Here is a 17,108-nt window from a genome sequence, read left to right on the forward strand (position 1 = left end):
ATGTAAAAATCTGAGAAACCTCCACAATCACTGACACACTAGAGAAGAGACACACAACTATTGCCACCCCTGTAAATCAAAGACCGGTATTTGTAACATTGGGTAAGGGAGGAATCAATCCTTTTCATGCTGTTTGTGACCTTTGCCTCCCTTCCAAATAGAAAAGCTTTCTACCTGTCCTGAAACAGACGTGTAGCCAGCATGTAGTTCATTGATGTCCTGTGCTCTAAAAAGGATCTAGAAAAACAAAATACAGGATGTATCAACACAATGAAACGCAGCATAGTGCAGAAATAAATGTTCTATAAAAAACATCCCAGAAGTGGATTGAGACAATATGCTGTACCATAACAGAAAAGAAGAAAGGAGGAGAGCTATCACTTCTCAGCTGAAGTTCCTGGTGAGGCAAGAGACACAAAGAAACATTACAGACTGCAAAAAAAAAAAATTAGAAAAGCGTCATACAGTATCACTCACAGGATGAGTTCTATATTGTGTTTGTGGCCTAATGACAGCATACACAGTACATGCAGCTCTAGGATGTAAAAGCAGTTAACAGCAACGGATTATCTGAAGTGAAGACATTTTTATACTGACAGAAAATCACCAGAGACAATGCTTGATAGCCTTCCATGAGGTGCAGCTAGGCAAAGCAGCAGTTAAAACCAGGGATGAGAAAAAAACCATCCTCAGCACTAAAGTAAACTCTACCAAAACCCTCAATATGTATCTTTCTGATTGCTAAGCTGGTTGATCTACATATACTTAACACAGAATAGCCTTCAACACAGAGCATCAGTGCAACACTGAGCCATCCTATTGGATTCTTCTTCTCACCCATAAAGGTCCCACGTTAATGGGGTAGGAAATATTCGGATGAAGCCTCCTCTCCGTTCATTCTCCTCTCGCACTCGACGAAGAACTTTAACCTTGGAATAAAAAGAGGAAAAAAAGAAACATAGCCAGCAAAATAGACACAATGAAAAACAAACCCTAGAAAAAACTCTGGGTTTCAGAGGACAAGACCATTACTGCAGTCCTGGAAGTGGGTTGAGTACATATGATATCCCAAGCAGTTTTATCTTGCATTTAAATTCTAAAGGAGTCTATCACTGCTTGGAGCACATATGTATGCCTGGCATGACTGAGGGCAAGGGCAGTACCAGCAGCAAAATTCAGCAGTTCCATTTCAAAATTTATACTTCTTCTGTCATGTTTTCATATGCATGCACTTGCTCTTTGCTGAGCAAATAACTCCACATATTGCATGAAAGCCAAGGTAAATAAAAGATATTTAATAGCCTACTTACCTCCTCCATGGAGAGACCTAGCACAGAGCTTCCTTGCTTTCCTGCTGCTTTTTCCCTGCCTGAGGGCATCGGGTTTTTAATTTCAGCATCACTGGCAGACAGAGGACGGGTGCGCTGTAGAGACAGTGTGAATCCAGATTTTTCCTTTTTCCTCTCTCAACTTACTCTAAAAAAAAGTTACATTCAAATTCCAGGACCCCATTCCCAGCAGAATCTACACTCCAGAGTACTACAGCCAGAATTCACAATTCCACACTGCAGCTGTTGAAGAGTTCACACCACAGAGGGCACCAAGTGTGAGTATTCACATTCCTAGGTTTTAGCACAGCAAGACTCACAATTCAGGCACCGGTGCCAGTATTTACACTCCTGGTCCTTTCCAGAAAAACATGAGACATACCCAAAAGCACCAAAGTCAGAATTTCATACAGAAAAATCCTCACTTAAGCAGCACTAGAGCCAGCATTCACACTCACAGGCCTCAAATACACTTGGATTCACACCTCAGTGCTACCAAAACCATGATTCTCTCTTCCAGTTGTGTTGCTACACTGGAACAGAACTGTAATTCACCAATGAGATAAAGTTTTGGGGAAAAAGTGAAAAATTCAGTTCACCACCTGTTATTCTTTTGTTTCTATACTGCTGGAACTCAACTTGTCCCTTTTCGCACTTAACAGACAGCTCTTGTACAAGTATGTAGATACATCATGCAAATTTGCATACATATGCAAATTCTAAAAATAAGAAAATAAATAATTTGCAGACAGTCTCATGTTCTCAAGTACATTTCAGCTGGTCTTAGACCCAGTTCAGATAAATTATCTCTGTAAAAATAGCATTAAGAGTCTAGCTGAGAAGGTCTCATGCCTTTATATAAAATTCAAATTTTCTTTTACCGCTATAATGAACAAAGAACACACAGAGAGCCTTTTTAATCTAGGAAGAAAAGAAAAACATGACGGAAACTGTAAGCTGGATAAGCCCAGGGGAGTATCCTGGACTGCTCAGATACAAATAAAACTCATGGCAAGATCAGGTTGTACCTTTATTTGTAAGGACTACCGGAGTTTAATTCCATTCTCTCTGTTTCATTAGAAATTGCGAGCAGCTATTCAGAATCTGCAGATGAAGCAAATGCAAAAGCAAAAGGCATTGCACTACAATGGGTTACACTGCAGTGACTGGCACAGAAAGATCCAAAGAGAAAACAGAAATAGCAGGTGCCAGCTGAAACATTTTGTTAAGCCTAATGAAAACTGATTAAGTAAAACAAGAGAAAATGAGGCAATCTGGATGAGAAGGTAGGAGACACAAGCATTTGCAGAGGAAATAAAAACATCAGTAGTCAAACAAGTTTGCTTGATGCTGTAGAAGGCATTAAGTTGAAAGGCTTTCAGTCTGTCTTCCTAAGCTTTCTGCCATTTCAAAAGCACAGCTCAACAGCTTCAACAGCTTCATCAGTTCCTCTAAAATCTCCTGCTAGGTAACCACCTCTTAAAAACCATTTCCTGACACTGCCATAAAAATCATCATGTGAGAACAGCTGCTCAAAGAGAATATTACAGGAAATTTTTCATCCTATCAGCTGGATCCTATCAGAAGGAAATACTTCAATTCAATCATCTCCATTATCACAGTACAATGGGGATTATTTCATTGATTACAAACAGAAAATATATGCCTATGTATTGGCAGGTCTGCCTCCTGAGAACAAACTACGCTGCTGTCAACATGCTAGAGAAAAACTCTTCACTGAACTTCTTGCAGAAACACTTTTTTCAGTGTTTCACTGCAGAATTCTCTCTGGCTGCAGCACAGAAATGTCTCCAGCTTCATGAAGATATTGTTTCCTCTTTGACCCAGCTTATCTTTAAAAGTATAGATAAATCCAACCGCTTTGTTTTATCTCCAAATTCTGCAAGCATCTCTGGTTCCCACATCATGATTCTAATTATATTAAGCACTGACAGCAGTTGGCACAAAGATCCTTCCTATTCTCCATGAAACCTCATTATTCAATAAGTCTTTTCTCTTAGCCCCAGCTAAACTCGCACAGAACAACATAAACGGGGGCACATAGAATGAATTAGGTTCTCAAGATGATTCCATCTGTCCTACCTTCCTTCCTGCTGAGAAAATGAGTCTCATCACTATTACATTCATGCAGGAAGCCCAGCAGCAAAATAATTCCTACGGTGTCCCCACAGAGCCAGGTGCTTAGAATTGTAAACTAACATTGATTCGTCCATATGGCTCACAAGGAGAATGCCAAATATGACATTTAGAAAGGTGGATCACTCTGACTTATGCTAACAATAGTTCTACATTTTTCTGTTATCTTTAAGAAATCCTTATCTCTGTATCTATTTTGACCCAGTTCACTCTCAGTTTTTTGCAGATTCCTTGAGATGACTGTTGCACAGAAAATAATTACTTCTCTCTCGGAGCCACTTGAATTTTTTCCATAGAGATTCACCTGTGCTATTCTTTGCATTCAGACTTATTCCATCCCCTGTAGTACACAAGACAAAAATTCCTCCTCCTCCCTTCTGGTGTGACATTCCTATTTGCTGCTGCTTGCACCAGCTCTTCCTTTGTTTTGCACTTTCCTTTTCAATGACCTACAAAATCCAGAACACTGTGCTGCCACTGTCTTCATCATTTGATGACCAGAGTGACAACTTTATCTTTAAACATCTATATGCAATTTCTTTAAAATGCAGTTCAGAAATACTTGTAGGCTTAAAAACTTTGAGGGATTTGACCCAACTGACCTTGACTCTCACTACACCTCACTTAATCTGTTTTTAAGCTGTCAGAACTGACATGGCTTTTTCAACCTTTGCTCTTGCCACATGGAAACATGTGCCAGTACCTAACCATCTCCTCTTTTCTTGTTGACTTCCCCCTGCCACTAGCTTACTTAGCTGCAAAGTATATTTTGGGACCAATTCTGCCAAAAGTATTGTGCAAGGTAACATTTGAAACTGCATCCCTTATGTTGGTGAAGGGAGCTGAAGGGTACTTACCAATCTGGTGTTTGCTGTTTGTAACTGCAGAGACCCAGGACGCTGCAAGAGATACACAAAGAATAAAAACCTTGTGTTCTCCAAGACAGTATCATCCCTGCCCAAGCTGCAGAGGAGTGGTGAGTACCCTAAAGCGAAATGGTATAACTGAAGTCCAGAGATATAGCTAACAGCTTCCATCATCTCAGTTCAGATCTCACATCCTCCACAAACGCGCCCTGTTCCCATTCCAAATGCAGCACTGATCCTAACCTCAGATGTGCTCAACTGGGCAGAACGCATCTGGACATACACATAGTTTTCAAAAGCACACAGAAAAGAGCTCTGCAGAATGGATGAATGAACTCAACTCTCATGACCAGAACTGATATTTTTGTAAGATAAGAGCTACCCAGAGGGAAATATTTAATAGCTATGTATTAAGGAGAAACAGATGCTGTCAAGTAGAATTGGTCACAGAACAGAAGGCATATTATTAAAAAAAACACAAACAAAACAAAACTAAAAATCTTGACATTCCAGAAGCCATTTCATTTAAGTATCTCAACAAAATTCCAGTTCTTGTGGAAAAACAAGATGCTATTTAACATTCCAAAACAGGTATAGAAACGCCAGCAGAATATCAAAAAGCACCCTGTATTACTTATCTGGCATCTGGTCTACAAGCAAGAACAGTTTAATGACTGGGGTAGGTTCAAAAGAAAACTATTATCATAGGAGCTCAGATTTTTCTTGCCTATGGTGGCATTCAGGCTGTCTCCCTCCTCTCCAATGCCAAAGAGGGTAAATGATGTAAGAAAGGATTCTCAGGAGACCTATTTATAACTTTTAGCCATACTACTGCCAAGTTCTCTACAGTTGGTCGATAAAAAAATAGGTTGAGGTCCCTTTATTGCCTACAATTATTTGAAAGAGCTCCAACCCAAATCAACAATACGTTACAAAGGAAGCAGCTGAATTGTTCATTTCCCTAGAGGGAGAAATGCTCAGAGAGTCAAACCAAAGAAATTGCACAAGGAACTTGCAGTCCAGTCTGGTGAAACTCAGAAAACAGAGTCACTATCTCATTAACAAGAATGCTAGTATCAGCATTTGTTTCCCAAGAAGCAACTTTTACAATCATTAAAGATGGCCTATGTGAACGATCAAAACTTAAGACATCATGAAGGAGTTAAGAAAAACAAGAGTGGTTCAAAGTACCCTTTGCAACTGAGAATGGGAACAGAAGTATCAAAGTATCAAAGATCCAACAATCTGAGATAAAACGCATTCAGCAAAGAACAGGCCAAAACATTCCCCATACACCTATTTAGCCATGGGATTTCCATTTAGGTACTTAAGAAAAACATGCTATAAAACTGTATCATTGGAAAGATAAGATAATCCCACCTCATAACCACTGCTCTGTCCTTACACCTATTCGTGGGTTTTTTAAGCATAATAAATCTATAAATTTAAAACCTCTTTAAAATTCAATGCTTCTCCACAGGTCCGTTTTCTGCAACTGTCTTGCACAATTTTTTTCAGATAAAAGACATCAAATCATCAGGATCCGATCGCATTACTTTATGAGAGAAGGCTACTTTTTCTGGAATGGTTCCTAATTTATCTGACGTATATTTTGTCTGCCACAAAGAGCACCTTTATGGTCAGAGGGATCTGTATGAAATCCTGTCTATTAAACTTACCTTAGAAGCTTTGGACTCGGCCATGCATTGTACAGATACTCAAATCTCGCCTTAACAGCCATTCACCGCTCTCCCAGTGACTCAAGACTCCCCAGTTTTACAACATGCAAAATGTTGTAATTTCTGTGAGTCTTCCCTGTACCAAAATGGACAGTGTACTGGTACTCTGTCACTAAACAAAAATGACTTTTCATTTCCTAATTGAACTTGAGCTACATGGCCATGCTGCACGTCCCTCACAGGGGCACATGCACCAGCTGCTGAGTGGCAGGATACACTGTTTGCCTATTTGCCTGAGGAGAAGTACAGCTGAAATTCCAAATGACATAGGGGACCTCCTGCCTTTTGTGAGTGCTCCACATCAACAGATATTTATGGACGGTCTCATATTCAAAAAGAGATAGAGAGCAACTGCCCTTCAGCATTACAGTGTTAACAAAGCACTGTCTCAGCAGAAAAAAGTAATAAACAGTCACAGCAAGCCATGTGAGGCCTCAATCCAGAGATCCACAGGAAAGGAAGTGAGAGATTCCATGAGTAAGTGGGAAAGAAGCCTTAAATTTCCAATGCAAAAAGCTCTTTCCACCTAGAAGGAGGTCTTAGAGACATTCATAAAGCTCTAGGGTTCTGGAAGCTTGTTACCCACAACAAATCAGAAGTGACTTAACAGCCCATAGCCCAGGTACATCCCCTGAGTCTCTTCTGTAGTTATTCTAGAAATCCAGATAACCTCACTCACTCACTGGATCTCTCATCTGTGAGCCAAACTCAATAACTTTCCTGCTACCCGCCTCAGCTCTGGCTTGTGGAAGTCACTTACCTGCAGTTTCTGGTACGGATTTCTCTTGACAGATTCAGATGAATGACAAATTGCCCGGCTTGATCGCTGGCCTGGATCCTGGCACACAAAGCCTACGGGTATCAGGAGCCACATAAGAACTTTAGGACAGGCAAACGCTGAAATATAAACCTAGCATTCCTGTTAATGATCTCAGTCTATACATGACCTTCCTGTCCCTGCCCAAGGACCAACAAGATGCTTTTCTTTTTTTTGTCTTGCTTTGTTTAATCCAAACTGTACATTGCATTACATTTTCTGAATAAAACTGGAACTTGCTTCAAAACCAAGTACTTAAATAAGATGGGTTACTGAACAGCAGCATAGAGATAGGCTCCATTTCTTAAACAGCTGAGCAGACTACCTAATGACAATTCTGCCTCTTTTAGTATTGGGGGTAAGTTGCATCAAGTAACTGAACCCAGATGTATTAAGGATGCCTAAAAGGTGCTGGGCACTACACAGTCATGCAGCTTTCACAAATCGTCACTGTACTTCTAACATTGCCTAACTAGAACCCACACATTCAACCTAAAGAGCCAACACATGAATACTGATTCTGAGGGCTAAGCAGAAGTCACCTGCTAAAGAGTGGCATCTTCAAATACCAAACGAAGGACTCTTAATACCACCTGAGCATCACAAACAGCCAGACTATTCTGAAGCTGAGCTGTCCACATATAACTTCCCAGTGCTAAATACAGTTGGTCTCCTTAACCAGAGTTCTCCTCTATTACAATCATCTAATAACATGCAGCTCATAAATCTACCTCTCATAGGTTTTAAGTAAGTGAAAGACTGAAGGGAGCTTTTTGTTACACTCACCTACAAGGGTGAACATATCTGAGAGCATGCTAGCTTTGATCTTCAGGTCCAAAGGAGCATCACTATCCCCACATGCAACAGAAGACAAGAGGAATTACTTTTCTGGCATTAAATGAGAGGAATGCTTCAATATCCAAGACATCTTCCAATATAGTTTCTTTGTATTGGTCCTTAACACAGACATAATCAACAAAGGAGGAAAAGTAGGTGTTTTTCACATACATAAGTAAAGATGAAACGGCAACAGATTATTCAGTTTCTGTTTACCCTTTTCCACAGCTTCAGTCTTCTAATGCAGCAACACACAGCCTTGTTTTAGCTCTGCTTGACTAGAAACATTTTATTTTAATGTATCTATGCTACATTTCATGGAGTAGACAGTGGTTGCTGTTGTAGAATTATTCAAAACCACAGTTACCTATGCATCTTTGTGGGTGTCACGAGGATGGAGCCAGGCTCTTCTCGGTGACAACCAACAGTAAGACAAGGGGTAATGGGTTCAAGCTGGAACACAAGAGGTTCCACTTAAATTTGAGAAGAAACTTCTTCTCAGTCAGGGTGACGGAACACTGGAACAGGCTGCCCAGGGAGGTTGTGGATTCTCCTTCTCTGGAGACATTCAAAACCTGCCTGGACGCCTTCCTGTGTAACCTCACCTAGGTGTTCCTGCTCCGACAGGGGGATTGGACTAGATGATCTTTCGAGGTCTCTTCCAATCCCTAACATTCTGTGATTCTGTGATTCTTCCACATAAAATCATAAAATCAGATGGGTTAGTTCTAATGAGTGGGAAAAAATGATTAGGGAAGGTGATAGATATGAAGAGATCAAACAGTTGGGACAGATAGGAACCATCCATCGTTTTATATAGTGGGTAAAAAAAAAATAAAAATCAATGAATACAGTTCAGATCAGACAGGCTCCTTGGGAGCAGAGAAATCAGCCATGTTCTGCAGCAGAGTGACAGATGTCAACAGCTCGGCAAAGAAAATGCCCATCATAACAAAGCAGAGCAAAAGAGGTAGATATCAGATAGAGTTTTTAGTAGTAAAGGATGCAAATAATTTAGTGTGTATGTATATGAGCACAAACCACCAATCAAGGAAATGAAATGTTGTGGAAACATTCTAGTTGCACCTGAAAACAAAATGGGTACTATAGAAGCTAGGGTTATGAACAGTATGTGAAAACAAAAATTCTATGCAGGATAAAGAAGCAGGGGGAAAAAAAAAAAAAAAAAATCAAGAGGAAGGTCAGATGTGGTTATTCCAGGAACATATAACTTAAAGCTTATTTATACCATTATAACTGAAATATTACTCACAGTACTACAAAAGTGCATTGTCATCTGTGCTCCTGTAAAGTTAAACAGTCGTCCAGAAAACACACATAGCTGGAGATGTACAAAAACAAATCCTAAAGATTCATTAGAGTCTAAGGGTCAGCATAAGGGCCAAAACAACACTCACTCTTTAGATTTTAGCTAGACCAAAAATTTGAGCCCAAGCATACATCTATGTACTCAAGTCGAGCAAAATGCTTGGACTCCAAAATCTTAAAGTTTCTACTCAGCCAAGGGTATTGAAACCCCACACAATAGTTTGGAGAGCTTCAAAATTCATCTATGATGGGAGATTTTGAAGTGTTAACAATGATGATGGACTGTGGAGGAGAAATAATTAAAAAGAAAATGGAATCCCAACTGGGTTATTTCAAAGCCTGCTGCAATAAGTTTGTTTATGCAAAGCAAAAAGCAAAGGACTACCCTCTCTGTCAATTAGCCGTGGAACAAATACTCTGCAGACAGCATGGAATCATGCTCTCCTAGGACCACACATTTCAAGGACAACCATCTCTAGCAACAGTCCAAGTCTCATATTAAACTGGGAATCACTTACCAGGCCAATGATGGGGATAGGTTTACTTCCAACAGCCAGGGCTTCAGAGTGTCATCAATAAGGACATCAAAACCATACAGCTCTGAAAACACAGCAAACACTGTAAGTTTACCTTATACCTTTAAATATCCAGGTAAGGTCCAACATTAGTCTCTATCAGGTTGTTTCTATCTATATAATTTATTTTAAATCCAGTGAAATCTCTAGGGCTGAACAAATAATAACATTCCAAAAGTGAGAAATTTCACTTCCTCAGAATCAAGATTAAATATATTCTGTTTGTTGGGGAAAGAGGGAAACAGAAAATGAGTCTTAGAAAAGTATTCTATCAAAAAATTAATTCTTTGCTGTCCATGAACTGCAGTTCATGCAGAACTCTACTACTTGTTTTCACATAGAATTGACACAAGCCCAGCAGGTCCCATCTACTTCTTCCATTGAATCCTGGACACAACAGAACTTCATTCTCCTTTTTACTGTTTAATCCCTACATTAATTGTTCCAGACAGCTACAGAAAATCTTGCTTTTTTCCAAGCATCATATTCTTTTCAATTATTCATGTATGGTTTTGTGGAAGATCCCCATGGGGGTACAACAGTCTTCTCCTCAGCAGCTCCATCTACATGGACAACCTCTCATAATTATCTTATTGACAGCTTCCCACTTTGCAGCAAACCACTATAGAAATATTTTTTCCTTAGTTTCTCAAACATTCATAACATATCACATCTGCTAGATGAGTTCTGCTCTACACAGGTCAGACTGAAGCCAGCTTCTCATTCCAAGACTGATTTTATTGTTTCACTCTATACACACGTTCTCTCTAGTCTGGAAAGAGTTGCAAGAAGGATGCTACACAAAGACGACTGTATATCAGAAGTTGGCATTAATGCAATTCCCTCTTCCAGCATCAAGTACAGTTAATGATCATCAGGGTAACTTATGTACATTTTTTCAAAACACCACAGAACAGGGTATTGGCAGAGAAGAAGGATTTCCATGGAATTAACCAGTTCCCTAGTGTCTGGAGTGAAAGCAGGAGAGTTTCTTTGCCATGCTGCTCTCCTTGAATTCTGGCCTCAGCTTTTTGTCGCCTGCCTGACATTGATGCTGGTTCCAGAGAGCTGGACTGCCTGACAAGCTCTTCCTATGCAAACAGCTGTGCGAGAGCTCATGTAGCTTATAATAGGAAGCTGATGAGCTGTGGGGGGGACTTGGAAAGGGAGGCAATGGCAGCAGAGTGAGTATTGCCTGCTTGCTTTTATAGACTGTGTAGCCAGACATTGAGTGGGAAGCAAAACAGCAGAGAGTTAAGGAGTTGGTTTGCTCCAAAGAAATGAGGCTGAATCTACATTTGGCTCTCTTGCTCCCCAGACAGAAAAGGCTGCAGCAGAGTGAAGAGGAGGAGGTGGGGATTTTAAGTGTAAACATTAACAAAACTTTTTGATCAGAAGAAACTGCTGATGATTTTGATACATTCTTTCAAAATAAAATCTCAGGTTTGGTGAAGACCTGCAACTCTTAATGGCATGGCAAACTCCAGTGGCCAGACACTGATGCCCGAGGCAAAGAAGTGATGAGTGGGCCTGTGGCAGCTGCTGGTCTGCAACCTCCCAGCCCCAGGCAGGAAGCAGAGCATTTTGTTTTGACTGGCTGCTGATGCTTTTGCTGCTGGCCATTCTCTCCCTCTGCCCCCCAAAAGATCTTTGCTAGTATTCAGGCTCCTCTGACTTTGTCCTCCTCTCCCACAATTTCTCCCTTCCAAACCACTTGCTTTTTAAACCTCACTCTTTCCCATCCAGTTACCCACTCCACCCATATTTACAAATACATGTGGGTGACCTCTTGACCTTAGCTAGCCTTGACCATGCTGCTGGTGCTTTATTCTCCTTTCCCTTGTGTCTGCCTTGTTTATTAGGACAGTAAACTCTTCGGAGTATCCCTGTTGACTCAATTCCATTGTTGACACAGATATCTAATGCCATCTGCAATGCCTCAGGGTCTCCTAGGAAGGCTCCACTACTGCTGCATAATGCCCCAAGTCTCACGTATTGTAGGTCATACCTAGAACCGCTTGAGAGATGTCTCTGTTACCTTAGGGCATGATCAGAAGATATGTAATATCCATGTTCTGGCAACAGAATCAAGTCTCACAGGTTCCCACATAGGGCTTAGCAAAAAGGGGTTCTCAAATCTGCCTGTGATACTAGGGCACAAACAGAACATAAATCACCTGCATTTTCAGCTATCCTAGAAATATCTCCTTGGCCCTCTTCCACATTTGGAAGAGGTGCTACCTCAATTACATACAGAAGTATCCTTTCTACTATGAAATCCCACTATCATTTGTAAAAGTAAATACGCAGGCAGCACAAAGATGTACAGTCACATGAGCATAGCAAGATCAGAAGTAGATCCTCTGCAATTACCAACATAAGCAAGATTGTTATTTCCCTCTGTAGAGAGAGCAAAGAAAAAGAGAATGACTAAAAGAGAAACACATGCCTTATGCTGTGGCAATGGGAGGTTTATGACAACCCACCTTGCATCACTATTGTTACGAAGGGAAGAATAGAAGAAACCAAGATAGCAAATTTCCACAGTGCCTTCCCTTGATCCCCTCCTCTTGCTACTGTTACACAATCCACAGAAACATGTTTCACCCTTGCTGTTTGCTAAAGAGATCGGAATTACATCAGGAGGTACCAGCGGTTGCCAAGACTCAGCAGGAACAGCCTGTCTCTCCTCTCCGGCCCCCACAGAGAAGTCACTGCTGACAGAGCTTCCCATCCTCCCAAGAGAAGGGCCAGCTTCAGACCAAAGTCTAACAGCAACACTCCTGCCAGAGATTTTTTTTTTGCCAATGCCATTATTTAAGACTAAGAGGAAGGCTAGAGACATGGTTTCAAGCTTTTTGGTTCTGGTAAACTACCATGTATTCCAAGCTTGGCTTATAGTCCTGTCAAAGACTTCACTGGCATCCCCTTTTAGAAAATATCCCTAAAGAATTCGCTATTCTCTGCAAGTCTAGAAACTAAGCCAGAAGTGATAGCCCGGTAGCGCAAACAATGTTTTTATGATTTTGCACAGAATGAATAAGCTCAATTCCTAGAGGGTCACTGTAACTCTGGTCTTTGTTTTCAGCTTGTTCACTAGGGAAAAAGAAGCAGCTTTACTGCAAAATACGGGTTCTGCAATTGAATGGAGGCAACCTGAGGTTATGAAGGACACATATACACTGAAAAGAAGTTGCATACTATGCAACTCTCCTGCTTGTACAATAAAAACCAATCATCTCATTTTAAGCAGGAGCATATTTACAGATGTTCCTGATACAAGGAACTACACCTGTGCCACTGAAATTCAAGTCTTTTTCCTTCCTACCTTTTCGGTGCTTTAACTAAAGGTACCCTGCAGACCATGCTTATAGACAACATACATCAAGGAGCTTCAGTTAGAAAAGTTAACTGTGCTACAATTTCATCCAAAGCAGCAACCAGACAGTGCAAGGAATAAAAACTTCTAAGAGTATAGTGATGGATGTACTGCTTTGCTGAACACACTGCCAAACTTCAGGCTTCAGAGACTACATAGTATTTTCTAAATTAACTCCATCACTTTATTTAGTGATGGTACAGTACTTGCTTCAACTCTAGTAGAGCACATCTTAACAGCTATGGGGACTTGAACAAAACTATATCTTCGGGGCTATCCCAATCAGGTCTCAAATAACTCCTGTTATTCTACAACAAGCCGGCATAACACTTTAGGCTTAGATAAGCAAAAGGCGACACTGTGTCATAACAAGTAACAGAATAGAAGCCTCTACTCTGGACAGCAAAGGCTTGGGGGAAAGTATTGGTGCTGCAGTCTTGTGGGGGAAGTTGCCTTGCACTCCAAATAATACAGCTTAACTCCCTTTTTTAGATAACCTTAGCAGAGAAAGGCTTAATCTCTCAGTGTTATTACAGGAAAGGACCCAATAAGAGGGGGCATGATTATTGCACATGTTGACCTTCTTGTCTGCTTCACAAGATGCAGCCTGCACCTGCCAGAGTTTGTCATACTAGCTTGGCCAAATGTGTAATCACATTACTCAGAAGCACTTTCTCCACCATGGGTAACCAGAGAAAGTCCATCACTTACAAGATGACTTCTCAACCTTTTTTCTTTCTACTGAAGCCTGAAGGACACTTAGTTGGATTAATTTCAGGTGCCTACATAGAATCAGAGAATACCTTGAGTTGGAAGGGACCCATAAGGATCAACAAGTCCAACCCCATGCTCCTCTAAGGACTAAATAAAACTAAATCATGAGACCAAGAGCATCATCCAGATACTCCTTGAACTCTGACAGGGTTGGTGCCGTGACCACTTCCTTGAGAAACCTGTTCTAGAGACCAACCACTCTCTCTGTAAAGAACCTTCTCTCCCCCTCTGCTGTCCCCCTTGAGGAAGCTATAGACTGCCATGAGGTCACCCCTCAGCCTTCACTTCTCCAAGCTGAACAAACCAAGTGACCTCAGCCAATCCTCATAAATGTTGCTCTCAAGACTTTTTACCATCTTGCTTGCCCTCCTTCTACATAAACCACTGCTTTCTTTGGTGAAGATTAGAATTGGGCTCATCACCTATACCAAAATCAGACTCAGAATCATCCTTCTACTCTGAATTCAGAAAAGCTAGTAAGGCCATCTTCAAGGCTAACATCAAAGAACAGGAGTCTTGGTGGAAATTACACTGCCTTCATGCCCTAACTTCAGCTGGGATAGTTCATTTTCTTCCCAGAAGCTGGTATGGTGCTGCATTTTGGATTCAGAATAATGTTGATAACACACTGATGTTTTAGTTGTTGCTAAGTACTCAAGGACTTTTCAGCTTCTCACATGGTGCCAGATACACAAGATTGGGAGAGGGCACAGCCAGGACAGCTGACCCCAGTTGGACAAAGGGATATGACACCACACTCATATGACTTCCCACTCATTTGGGGGAAGCTGGCCAGGGGAACTGCTGAGCATTGATCACCAGGTGGTGAGCAATTGTATTTTGCATCACTCATTTTATAATATTCTATTATTATGATTTGCCTTTCTGTCCTGTTAAACTCTCTATCTTAAAACCAAGAGGTCTACCTTTTTCTTTTTTCCAGTTCTCTCCCTCATCCCACTGAGGGGGAGCAGCTTAATTTTACATGAGGGATTTTACAAGAACAAAATAGAGGCTTGAGACCACATTTTTAAAAACAATGCCTGAACAAAGCTGCAGCAAAATCACGCAGTACTTTCACTACTTTCTGTGATGCACTTCAGAGGAACAAAACTACTGAGAATCCCAAGTCCTCTGAGAACCGATTACTAGAATGCAGTAAACAGCTCACATGACGTGGCCAAAAGAGGACTCGCTACAATCTTTCCATAAATTGTCATCAGCAGTCTGCTTTGATATTAGAAAAAGAATCACCCTGACCTACCACTCTCACTTTTTAGGCAAACGTGGGTAGCTGGAACCATACAGACTGTCTTACCAGTCTTATTTTAGAACATGGAGAAGCCATAAATGGAGCTTCTTCCCTTAAACCTAGAAAACAAGTATATTACATTTAAAAAACAAGGAAACAAAACAACCAAACACACACACAACAACATTTACTTGGGAAACAAATGAAGGACCACAGCAGTGCTAAACTGTTAGAGAAATAAAGTGGACAACCTAACCTAGATAAATACGTACTTGTGATTAAACTTCTAGCACGAAGGTGTCAATTGTGATGGAGTCCTATTCTTTAGAATAGCATTACAAAGACTAGAGTAGAATACACATTAAGTTAGTAATATTTTTTAGAAGTTTTCGAAACCAGGCCTACCTCTGTATCTGAATCTCGGATATGGGTTTCTAAAGTCCAAGATACTTTTCAAATGATCAGTCTTTCTCAGGACACACAGGCAGTTTCATTGTTCAAGTCCAGAATGAAAATAAAGGCTCTTGGGAGCCTCTGCATTTTGCCTTGAAACAGTCATTCTCAGTTTTCTCCCTTATGGTAACAACTATGAACTCAGCCATTCTGAACATTTCCAGCTAGAAAAACTGCCTTTTTTTATAATACAAAAGGGTTAAAAGTGGCACAACCAAAGAGTGTCAGAACAAGATACGTTGATGAAGAATGAGCACAAACAGGGCAGTTCAGATCCTTTGGACAAGGACCACCACTTAATTGTGGGGGAAGGTGGCAGAAAGTACTGAGCTCTGGAAATGCCTCAGGCTCCCTAGGGAAGCAGTATGGCTCCTACTTAAGCTCTCTTTCCTGGGAAGCTCTTAATTCATGTTTACACTGAAATAAATGGAACAAAACAGTTTATTTGTGGGGGAGCATCTGAGAGGGTGGTTAGTCCAGCCCTGGGGAGGCAGCAGGAAGTGGAATAACCTCACAGCCAGGCCCAGCAGAAAATACATAAGGAACGTAAGTTTCCACATACACAACTCAGAGGAATCCAGAGACAAAACTGAGTGAGGAAAAGGGAGAAGCAAAAAAAGAGGCAGGTAAGTTTTCTGGTGTGCCTTTTTTTCAGTCCAGTTGTTGACTTTTCTGGAGTACCTGATAAGCTGCTACTTCACTAAAACTATTACCTAACTCATAAATCCCATGTGTATGTCAAGGTTCTCCAACTTTGAATAAAGGCATCATAGTCAGTCAGGAAAAGCTAAGGCCAGAGATGTAGCTAGTTTGGCAGGTAACTAAACAAAACATCAGCCACCGCTCCTCCTTGATTCTTCACTGTCTCATCACCCCCAAATATCCAAAGATGACAGCATTTATGTTGAACTGTTGAAAGCTGCAGACTTGTTAATACCCAAGTGTAATGCAAGGACCACCCAAATGGATTTACCTGTCATGGCTGGTTTAAATATAAGTCCCAATACCTAAATACAGGATAGCTTAAGCCAAGATTGATATCTGGTTTAAACACTGACTGAGACTAATTCTAGACTCATTTCCCCAAGACTCCATCTTCATGAGTGTATCCACATGAGCAAAGGGCAGCTAACAGCAGGAGGAGGCCTCTTTCGGGAAGGTTGGGAAGCAGCCACTGGAAAGCGGGAGAAGGCACACTGTGGTACCAGCCGCTGCATTCTGGACCTCCTCCCAGCATCTGCAGCCAGCAAGTTCTCAAATCCCTTTGCCAGCACATAGTTCTACATCCAGCTTCTGCCAGAAATAGGTTTTCACGCCACCATGTGGTACTTTCACACAAGCACAAGCCCAGAAGCTACACCACCACCATCATTCCAGCCACTGCATTAAACATTCCTCCCTAGTTCTCAGATGCACGTAGGACAATATTTCAGAATTACATCAGACTAGATGGATCAACAGAAAATATTAAATGCTCTAAAGGGATGTTTAATCATCCACAACCATCCTTTGCAAAGGCACTAGTGGGTCAACACCTTCAACTTTTCAGCACTTCCCCAGTTCCCTTTCAAGTCCCTTTTCATCATCCTATTTTATGACACG

The 17,108-nt window shown here is 41.0% G+C and overlaps 1 protein-coding gene across 4 annotated transcripts in view; it reads right to left on the bottom strand.

Annotated features, from left to right (window-relative positions):
* Window positions 1-17,108, bottom strand: part of TTLL5 (tubulin tyrosine ligase like 5) — a 137,410-nt gene that overhangs the window by 90,602 nt on the left and 29,700 nt on the right. For all 4 annotated transcript variants that reach the window (XM_065635545.1, XM_065635544.1, XM_065635546.1 and 1 more), the window contains 7 exons: window positions 9,592-9,673; window positions 7,694-7,755; window positions 6,851-6,942; window positions 4,343-4,384; window positions 1,311-1,424; window positions 838-929; window positions 175-237 (listed from right to left, as the gene is read on the bottom strand). In XM_065635545.1, the coding sequence (XP_065491617.1) occupies window positions 175-237; window positions 838-929; window positions 1,311-1,424; window positions 4,343-4,384; window positions 6,851-6,942; window positions 7,694-7,755; window positions 9,592-9,673 (547 nt within the window). The remainder of the gene's footprint in view (window positions 1-174; window positions 238-837; window positions 930-1,310; window positions 1,425-4,342; window positions 4,385-6,850; window positions 6,943-7,693; window positions 7,756-9,591; window positions 9,674-17,108) is intronic.

This window comes from Caloenas nicobarica, chromosome 5, assembly GCF_036013445.1.
Source record: "Caloenas nicobarica isolate bCalNic1 chromosome 5, bCalNic1.hap1, whole genome shotgun sequence".
NCBI classification, from domain to species: domain Eukaryota; kingdom Metazoa; phylum Chordata; class Aves; order Columbiformes; family Columbidae; genus Caloenas; species Caloenas nicobarica.